The sequence below is a fragment of the Gymnoscopelus microlampas genome (assembly GCF_963454915.1).
Source record: "Gymnoscopelus microlampas genome assembly, chromosome: 8".
Taxonomy (NCBI): Eukaryota; Metazoa; Chordata; class Actinopteri; order Myctophiformes; family Myctophidae; genus Gymnoscopelus; species Gymnoscopelus microlampas.
In genome coordinates, this window is record NC_139945.1 from 18,734,867 (window position 1) to 18,745,404 (window position 10,538).

At 38.8% G+C, this 10,538-nt stretch overlaps 1 protein-coding gene across 1 annotated transcript; it reads right to left on the reverse strand.

Moving 5' to 3' along the window:
* Positions 1 to 1,043: 1,043 nt before the first annotated feature.
* On the reverse strand, positions 1,044 to 8,957 carry napab (N-ethylmaleimide-sensitive factor attachment protein, alpha b). Its single transcript, XM_084065557.1, has 11 exons — positions 8,766 to 8,957; positions 7,578 to 7,657; positions 7,351 to 7,467; positions 7,135 to 7,181; positions 5,476 to 5,553; positions 4,730 to 4,785; positions 4,522 to 4,606; positions 4,244 to 4,348; positions 3,030 to 3,098; positions 2,599 to 2,649; positions 1,044 to 2,239 (listed from the first exon to the last, which is right to left on the reverse strand). Exons 1-11 carry the CDS (start codon positions 8,861 to 8,863, stop codon positions 2,138 to 2,140), a joined length of 888 nt encoding a protein of 295 aa, XP_083921683.1. The 5' UTR covers positions 8,864 to 8,957; the 3' UTR covers positions 1,044 to 2,137.
* Positions 8,958 to 10,538: the final 1,581 nt, after the last annotated feature.

The following is a 10,538-nucleotide window of genomic DNA, read 5'->3' on the forward strand; positions in this document are numbered from 1 at the left end:
TTTGAAGTAGGTGACACATTTTTAGCCAATCAGGAGAGAGCACTGAAAATAAAGAGCTGGAGAGACATGGGAGACTCCTTTTACTGAACAAACACTCTATATAAAAATGAGTACTATCAAAATATAGAGCTATTTAACACTTATTTTAACCAAAGTAAATCACTTACCCTACCTTTAAGTAAAAGTATCAATACTGCAATGTAGAAATACTCTGTTACAAGTAAAAATCCAGAATTGAAAATGTACTTGGCTATTTTCAAATGGCCGAAATGTAAACAGAGCTGAAGTGGTTAATGTATGTTTTGTAATAATAATCAGAATCTAAAAGTAACTAAAGTTGTCAAATAATTGTAGTGGAGTAAAAGTATTTGTCTCTGAGATAGTGGAGTAGAAGTAAAAGTACTGAAAATTGGAAATACTCCAGTAAAGTAGAAATAACAAAAAAGCGTACAGTACTTGAGTATATGTACTTACTGATATCTCTAGGCAGTGCCGCATACTATATGCCCAGGCCAATATGCTGCTTCGAAGGTTCAGTATGTGTTCTGATCCTGTTAAATGTGCTCTCTTTAAAGCATTTTGTACTCCCATGTATACAGCCTTCTTGTGGTGCTTATACAAGAAGGGTAGTATGCGGAGGCTCAAGGTGGCATACAATGATGCCTTGAGGATTCTACTTAAGGTCCCCAGATGGCATAGTGCCAGTCACTTATTTGTGACATGTGGCATACACACTTGTTAGGCTCTTTTAAGACACTCCATGTATGGTTTCATGTTACGACTGGATGAGTCCAGGAATAGTATTATTGAGGATATAGTTAATCCTTGGAATAGCTGGTACTCATCCAGGCTACGGAAACACTGGAGAGACAGTCTCTATGTGTGATTTTAGTATGTTCTTGTTATGTATGATGTTTTTTTTTACTTTCTTATATTTGTATTGTATTGTCTTCTTATCTGTATGTAATATGGACCCCCTGAGTATCTGGAATAAAGTTTGAATTGAATTGAATTACTTTACACCACTGCACGCCTCCAATTAATACAGATTTGAAGTTCACTTTATTCAAACGTTTTACAGATAAACAGGATTTACATCATTGTTTTAAGACCGTCATTCTGTGGACAGATCAGGCGGTAAAATGTGACCATGATAATGACCTGTACACAGTGTTGTAATTAGTAAAGCTCATTTATTTTCTGTATTGCATCATACGCAGGCCTAAAAAAAAAGAAAGAAAAGAAAATCCAGCCTGATCAATCATGACAGAACAACATGTTAAAGAAAAAGAGGGGAAGGGTGGGGGGGGGGGGGGGTGTTCAAACAAAAACTGCATTTTAAATGATAATTGATCATGTCTTATTTTGTGGAACAAAACTTCCACGTGAGTGACGAATTAACGATAGATATGCTTAAATTTTCATTGAATCTAGCAGACAATTCCTGAGAATTTCGCAGTATAAGGCAGAGGTTTATTCAAATTTTTGCTTCTACCATTGGGAGCCAGCCATGCAGTTGCATCGCACAGCATAGCCATGAGTGACAGATGACATGCACATATGACTGAAGTGAGTACTTTTTTAAGTACTCGCCAGTGCCAAGAAGAAGAACCAGTCTATCTACTTCAGGTAAAAGGCTGATTTAGGCCAGTTTTTTTACTTTTATTTTTTTTATATACAATACACTTTGTAGAGCCAATGTAATCCACTGACATCCTCCCACCGTTGTTTTGAATTGTTAAAAATAAGAACATCTCTACAGCAGTATGCTGGTATGACGTATATTTGGTATTGATGGTCGCCGAGTTTGCATTAACAGGAGTATCATGACACCACCCCTTATTTATACTTAGTTGTTCGACGGCGTGACACTAGCGCACAACGAAGCATAAGTTACGCAAGCGCGGCGTGCACTCGTAAAAGTAGTGTTTTTCACAAGACGACAATTGATGAGAGTAGGGACTGTGAAACGATCAAGGAAAATAACCACTGCACTTGGTAAGCAGGTCCTGTACAGTTTCGGTAAATGAAGATTAAAGGGGTCGTGGTAAGAAAAGCACAGAAGGATAAAAGGCAAACAAACAGGGAGGTAAATAATATGCTTATGAAGGATTGAAGAGGAGCCGGAGTGATGGGGTCAACGCAGGTCACTCTCGTCCTCCTGTATGGTTTTCTTGATGCGCAGAAGCATGGTAGTGAGCCACTGGTCCAGTCTGGAGATAGTGTCAAATTCCTTCACCTGACACACACATGAAAGAAGGTAAGGACATACTGCCACCTAGTGATCAAACATGATAGCTACTTTTACCAACAGCTAATAATCAAACGATTATACATTATCATTTTTCAAAATTAGCCAAACTACAAGCATCATGTTGTGAGCTTGTAGATCTGCTGTTTTCTTCTTTTTTTTAAGTTTCTGAAAACTTTTCATTGAAAGTGGTTACAATCGGGCCACATTGACAGCGAAATTGCAGATATCAATGTAATCGAAAAAGTCAAATAATGGACGATATATTGGCCAAACCGATAGATTGGTCGGGCTCTATTAATAATACATTTATCACGTAATTTTCCCATTTTCAATTATCTGCTCACCGAATCAGTATAAGCATCCACATTCTGTTCCTCAAAGGCGTCTAGAAGTTTCTGTAAGAATGGGGGGAGAGGTCTTATTAGATTACGATGCTGATAAACCAGCTAGAGATGGAAACACTTTACAGCAGGACAATCATCCCAAATAGGAATTTCATCAAATAAGCATAACATTTAGATTCCAACATGCTCTAAAATGAATATACATAATTATGTTCTGCGATGTGTTGTTGCTAGTTTATCTGTTCATTGTTTAATGCTCTGTTGTCACCGCACCACATGTGCCATACTTTTCAATAAAATGTTTATGACCAACTCTTTGGATGGGTTTGTTTCTAAAGTGTATATTATTCATACCATTATACTAGAGACAACATCAGAGCTAGCTACATTTTAAATGTTTCATTAAAGGACCACCTTCCTTCAAAACCTACCTTCAAAAGCTTGCATTCTCGAGAATCTGAAAAGGCTGGAAACATTTCTTCATACTTCTGCACAGCAAGCTAGGGGACGACATGAAGATGAAAATATAAAAACACTCATTAGCTTTGACATTACAGGCATTTCACTCTCATTTGAAACCTGATAAGCAGATGGTTTGTAATACATTTTCAAAGCTAAATTGAACTTCCCATCTTGGGGGGAACTGAAGTGAAAACAGGAATTGAGCACTTATTAACATGCGTTTAATATCCAGGTGGGTCGTATTAACCTGGATTACCTTTCCACTTGGTATTCACTGACATTGAACCTTGGATTGTATAGCTATATCAGTCCAAGATGTAAGTCATAATATTATCAATTATCTTCATCATTTGGGAATTAAGTATGGCATCTCCCTTGTTTTTTTTGTTTTTGGTTTTAAATTAAATTTATTGTAGCCAATTGTTTTACAGCAATCTTTGTCGTTATGCCAATTAATCGTCTTCATACATTTCTGTGTCACTGCCGTTGTAACTCTACTGGCTCACTGCAGCCCGTAGGAGAACATGCAGCGATAAAGATCACCATACTTGCCCGGCTTCCCTCCCCCAAACATAGCCAATTGTGTTTGTATAGATGCTCAGCTGTGCATGCACCGTGGTGGATTCGAACCTCGGCCAAGTGGTGGATACCACTACTTTACACTTTACCCTTGTGCCACCAGGCGTTGGAAAACAGGTGTTGAGCACTTAACATGTGTATTAACATGCATTTCATATCCAGATAGTATTAATCTGGATTACCTTTCCTGGTATTAAAATGATGTTGAACCTTGGGTTGTATAGCTACAGTACCAGACCAAAATATAGGTCCAATTATTGTCAATTATCTTTCGGGAAGGAGGTATTGCATAATCTTGCTTGGAAAAATGTATAAAGAGTTCATTTGGAAAGTGAAATGTATTATGTTATTTTCATCCAAATAAGTTCCCTCTAAACTCACAGAATCCAATAGGTATCAGATTTCGGTGCAACATCAGAACCTTTCATAATCAAACAATAATATAACATGTACTAGCACCATCTACAGTGGTTTTACCAAAGTTCAACATCAATACATGAAATCGGATATCACTTTCTCATGCAACGTGCATATTGTGGCACTTGAGGTGACAGAGGTGACTGGCCAATCCAGTCTGACACTACTTAATATGGACATATCTTACTTTTGCATTGAGCATGTCAACACAGAAGTGACAGAGTGCTGCTTTGAAGAAGTGGTCCTTGGCGCTGTACTTCAGCAGTGTGCTGTCCATCGCATGGGTTCCAACCTACAACCAGAGAATAAAAATAATTTCTAATTGTACAGCCCCATACACTCGAGTGTAGCTTTGAGTGCTTTACAATATTGAGAACAATAGGCAGCTTACATGCCCAAAGTGATTAACAGTAAGGATATTCACGTGTATATCAACCTCATACTTGATAAAGGGTGTCATCACACCTGTTCATAAATCTCAATGGCTTTTGGGTACTGCTCCAACTGAGCTGCATAGGTAGCAACTTTGAGAAGGCACTTGTTTGCAGAACTGTAAAGGAAATAATAAATCAAAAAAGGTTGTAGTCATATACAAAATATACAATTATTCAAAGAGGATCCAAACAACCATTCCGTTTTTTATTTTGAGTAATAAATCAAAATGAAAGAATACCTGGTGGATTCTTCTCCCTTGTAATAGTCTGCTGCCTGTTCATAATGAGCAATGGCCTGCAGAAAAATAGCAAATATTTAAACATACGCTACTGACACACACACACACACACACACACACACACACACACACACACACACACACACACACACACACACACACACACACACACACACACACACACACACACACACACACACACACACACACACACACACACACACACACACACACACGCACGACTGGAACGCTTCCTTGTTGGAACACTTCCTTGTTGTGTTTTGTTTTTGGTTATTAAATTGAATACTGAAGTGGAGTTCTTTTTGGAAGGGAATAAACTGCTGTACAAGGCAGAAGGCACCCCTGTTACATGGGGTATTGAACAACCTGAAGTGGAATTTAAGTTAATGTATGGGACTGTGTGTTGTGTGAACTAAACTGAACAAATCCTTTTCAATACAAACTTTTGTTGAACCGAGTCAATTGTGTTTGGAGTGTTGAACTTACGTTTTATGTGTTGGGTTAAAATAATTTACATTTGTTTGACTGTACATGAATTTAACCCGTCTTGTATGCAGTTGCTTTTGTGGGGGGTTTGATTTAAATATTTTCTAGGTTAAACCACTACACATGGTTAACACTCACCTTTGGGTGACATGTTACTGTCTTTGATAGTTTGAGTTGCAGACTCAGTGTAATGCCTAATAATATGAAAAGTTAATTTAAAGATTAGTATTTCCTCTGACCTTATCAATGTCTACCAGCTCAGTCTCATAAATTTCAGCGATGGTGATGTGATGTTTGGCTGCAATGGTGAACCTCCCCTATAAGAAGAGAAATAATAATAAATCAAAGAGAAAAAGATGTGAAAGGCTGTGTGTGCAGGGAAATACAAAACCAAACAAGTTATATTTCACTACACTAGTGCTACACATAGGTACAGTTCTTCTAAATTGAATCTATGAAAAGGTCCATGTCTCTGCATGAGTGAGAGCGCCTGTCACACTGTAATGCTGGCTTTGTGCCACTAGTCAAGTAGGATCTTTTCACCAAGGGACAGGTGAATGTCATTGTTGAAACAGGAAAACAGATGATATCACCAACAAAGTCGATACGTGGTGGAAACCACAGATGGTGACGAAATTGTGGAAGAAAACAACAGATCTTGTTTCATCATACACTTATCTTTCATTGTCTAAAACTGCAGTCAAGGGAGGCACGATTTCTGAATGGCGTTCAGTTATTCTAGTCTATTTGGGTAACTATACAGTAGTGTACGCATTATATTGTACGCAGCTGCACCGTAAAATCCTGTGTTTAATGGAGATTTGTACAGGTTGGTGGAACTATGCCTGGGATGGCTACTAAAGCCCCTAATTTATACGTTGTAGGACAGTGCTGCTTACCGAAAAGAACGATCTGCAAGCCAACGTGTCATGAAGCGATAAATTGTTAGCTTGTTAATATGTTCTTTTCGGCAAGCTATACTGTCCCCATCATCATCAGGGATTGTTTCTTCACTCTGTTCTAAACTGACACGCTACAGTTCGTTGTATTGGGCGGTCGGAACAGAACAAGTCGCCATGCCAAAGTGGGTCAAATAGACAAAGTTTTACCAAGTCCCGTTGTGTACCACTACCACATGTCCACAGTGTTGCTCTATCTATTTGGTACACTGGGGGTGACAGATGAGCAATGTACAATAAAAGATGTGCCGTCTATCATTATGGATGTGTGGGCACTGGCCCGACTATGTTTTCAAGTTGAAATTGTATTGTACGGTAGTTTGATGGCCAATTTGTACTTCGGGGTGCGCGCCGTGTCGCACACCTACAGTAAAATGGTCGATCTCCAACCTCACAGCACGGTATAATCTGCTATCATATCTAGTACTATATATGGTGGACATGTCTTGTCCATCTTGACTGTGCACATGGGGTGATCACTGCCTGCCTCCTGTGAATCGTTTTAATTTCATTTTTGTTTAATTTCATTGCACGTTCTCTATAAGTGACAAATCATAATGATCTTTCAATAATGTATGGAAAAGTAAAATATAAAGACATAAATGTAATATCATCTCCTCTCTAACTCTTTAACCTTGCATTGAGTGAGCCCAAAATGGATAAAGTTCAATTTTCTATATATCTGTTTGGCTTGTATTGAGAAATTACAGTAACAGAAAGAGTTATAAGAGAATAGGGAGGAGTGAATAATAGGAAAGGAACACATAATAGGTCTATAAGAGGAAAGCACAAACACATCAAATATACAAAGTCCAGTATACATACATATGGTGCATGAATAAAAACAATTGCAATGGGTAGGTGGGAAGACATATCGCCCAACATTAACTATCACTTACAACTATTTAACCCAACTAAGTAGAATTTGTTGAGTCTTACCATGTCAGTGTATATCTCAATAGCTCGGTTTAGACAGTTTATGGCCTCTGTTGACAGAACAGACAATTAGACACACGTTCTAAGCAGGACCCTAAAACATACCTGTCTTTATATACCTAGTTCATCAATGTAGCTGGAAGCTGGTGTTGTGAAATAGGGAATTACAAGTGTGTGTTGTCATGATGACATACACTTGTGACACCAAGTAAAGATTACCTTGTGGATCTGCTTTTTTGAAGGCGTTTCCAGCATCTATGAAGTTAGTCGCTGCATCGTGTTTGCTCTGCATTTGAAGATGAAGACAGGCAGCTTGCGAGAAGGCATTTCCTGCGGCTGAAATGCAGATTTTGAATAAAAGATGGAGGAAATCAATAACAACAACAACAAAACAAAGTACTAAAGGACCGTGTTTACACTGAGACATGAAAACAAATTGCTCTTACCACACCAATTTTTGGCCATCTTGTACATATTTGCTGCCCTTGCGTACATGTCGCAAGCCTCTTCCATTTTAGAGGAGCCACTGCATCAACACAGGACAAGTAGAATAGTAATAGTAAATAGGTGCAGTTAATACTATACAGTGGTTGCATTTGAAGCAACCAGACTAATAACAATAATAATAATACAAAATGTGAGTTGCTGTTAATAATTTTATTTTATAATGTGATGATGCCTTTGTACTGAAGAATACATTGAATAAAGACTTAAGTGGTAGTAGTGACTGGATTGTGACAGTTCTACAGTGGTTATGTTAAGAGATAATAGCAATGATACACACAGATAGGTGGCTTACGTTAGTGAAATGACTAATTCATATTATAATGTTATTGTTTTTTGATTGACTGAAAACTGTATTAACAGTTTGCAAATAGTACAGTGGTACGATTATACAAATGGTGCTAAAAGGACAATACAAAAAGCCCTGAAGCCTTATTTCCATTGTGCTCCAGTGTATTTAATTCACCGATACATTTAAAGACCAACAAACAAAAATGTTAGCACCAAAATCCCACAATGATTAGATCTGGCAACAACCCTGCTTACAGTACAGTCGCAATACGACAGTTAAAACGTCTCATTTACACGACTATAGTATGTTGACGGAGCTAGCATCATGCTAACTAACTAGCAAGTGGTGTTGTTTTTTCCCCCCCTTAAGCATGATATACCTCATCCTATCACCAGACCCCCCCCCCCCGCCCCAAATGTTTAGTGTACATATTTATTTTTTGGATTACTACACGTTTATATGTTTTTGCATAGTATTGTCTATTTGTCATTAAATATTTCGATGAATTGAATACACAAGGAGCACAATGTAAACAAGCCATAGTGCTTTCTTGGGCTTAATTCTTAATTAGTATTGAACTGTACTTTCTGTGCTTTTTTTGCAAACTGTCAATCGATCAATCATACTTTCCGTACGGCGGAGTCGCGCACAGAACCCCGCAGATCTACCAGGGCACACAGCGCAACTCGTGCGGCGTGCTGTGAGCTTGGAGATCTGCTGTTAAATGATGCATCGGCAACGCGACCGCCTCTTCCGCGATGTTGGCTCATAGTGTATAGCCGTTAGCTGCCGTTAGCTTTCCAGTGCTAAGTGCTAACGCTTTCTTTATTACACTCACCCGAACATCTGTCCGAAGAACGATGTGGACGACTTGACCTTCTTGTCGGCCTCGGCCATCAGCGCCGCGGCCTCCTTCTCCTTCCCGGAGTTGTCCATGTTGTTGTTGTTCCTCCTGGCACTAGAAACACAGTAAACACACACACTGTTCTGCTGTAGAGCCGCCTGTAACGTTTGTGTCTGTTTGCCTGGTCACAATGCTACTGATAGTGTATTACCAGTGTTGCCAGGTTTTGTGCGAGAAACAAGCAACGGGGTCTAGGAAAACAAGCTCAAAAGAAGCGACTATAATTAGGTCACATGAGCACTCTAACCCATTGAAAATAGTCGATCTTCAATATTAATTTGGAAAATTAAACCACTGGTTTAAACAACATTAGTTAACATGTCCAAATAAGCAAAGAAACAAGTCCAAATAGAGAAGGTTTACCTGTATATATAGTGTTTTATATTTGTGATGATATTGCATGTTTGGTGCTATTTTTATATGTTGATTAATTGAATACCTAGGACCCCAATGGAAACAAGACCGCAAGGACTTTTTTTGGTGTTATCCTTTTATACAAAGTGTTTGAGTGTACTCGTGCTCTTTTATATTTCTGTCTAATAAAATAATAAAATATTCAATCAATCAATCAATCAATCAATTACAAGCAACTTTACAGAAAAACAAGCCCAACGACGCTTATAATAAGCGGACATGGCAACACACTTCCCGCAGTACCTGTGGAAAGCCTGGTTTCTATCGCGAGTTTCCACTGATGCCATCCTGTGTAAAGCCCGCCTACTTCACAAAATGTATCCGGTTAGTTCCAGCACGCACATTACAGGCAAGCACACGGGCCGTTTCCGTGTCCGCTGGTTCTCATTTAGAGCGGATATGCAACGTGGCAAAAAGCCAATTGATCCCGCTTAAGTAAAAACCGTCACCTCGGTCCTATGCCTCGGTCACGTGACGGATGTAGCCCGTCAGCTCGAGTCACGTGATGTTATACCATGGTCAGTCACGTGATGTGGGAACAACCGTAGCAGCAACGTCGTCACAACAGAAGTTCACTTGATGACTAGTGTGTGCGCGCGCGTGATTGATTGATTGAATACTTTATTAACAGTTTACAAAAGATGCTAAAAGGATAAACACAAGAAAGCACTATGGCTTGTTTCCATTGGGGTCCCAATATCATTATTATTGGCCTATTATAATAATAATTTTAGTGTGGTTGCTTAGGAGGTGCACACACACACACACACACACACACACACACACACACACACACACACACACACACACACAGTGTTGTTTAACAGTTTGGTAAAACAAACAAAATGTATATTGCGGATTAAAACTATGATATTGCGGATTAAAACTATGTCAAATCAATATCATATATTTATATATTATTTTACATTTTACAAGTAAAATATCTTAAACAATATGTTGAATCTACATCATTTAAAACCATAGTTACCCCTGTCAAAATGCATATGAGTGTACCAAATGGTGTGTCCCTGTCAGAATCATAGGCTGATTATGTGACACTGGAAACCTGGAAATGGGCTTGTAAAAGGCCCCATCCACACTGACTGGTACGCTGACTTGCATCCAGCATAATAGCTCAAATTTGGGCTACCTGTGTGTCAACAGAATCAGCATCGTACAATGGTGACACGCGCCAAAATAGTTGATCTACAAGCTCCCAATGTGTCGTGAATGCACTATGGTGTGACTGTGAGCTTGTAGAACAGCTATTTTCAATGTGTCGACTTGTGACGT

What these genes read in the sequence shown, in the direction of transcription:
- napab (XM_084065557.1), bottom strand. Translation starts at nt 8,863, where the DNA reads ATGGACAACTCCGGGAAGGAGAAGGAGGCCGCGGCGCTGATGGCCGAG. An exon ending in GATGGCCAAAAATTGGTGTG is followed by an intron (nt 7,468 to 7,577) that starts GTAAGAGCAATT and finishes TCTGCATTTCAG; the next exon opens with CCGCAGGAAATGCCTTCTCG. An exon ending in GAGAATGCAAGCTTTTGAAG is followed by an intron (nt 2,650 to 3,029) that starts GTAGGTTTTGAA and finishes CCATTCTTACAG; the next exon opens with AAACTTCTAGACGCCTTTGA.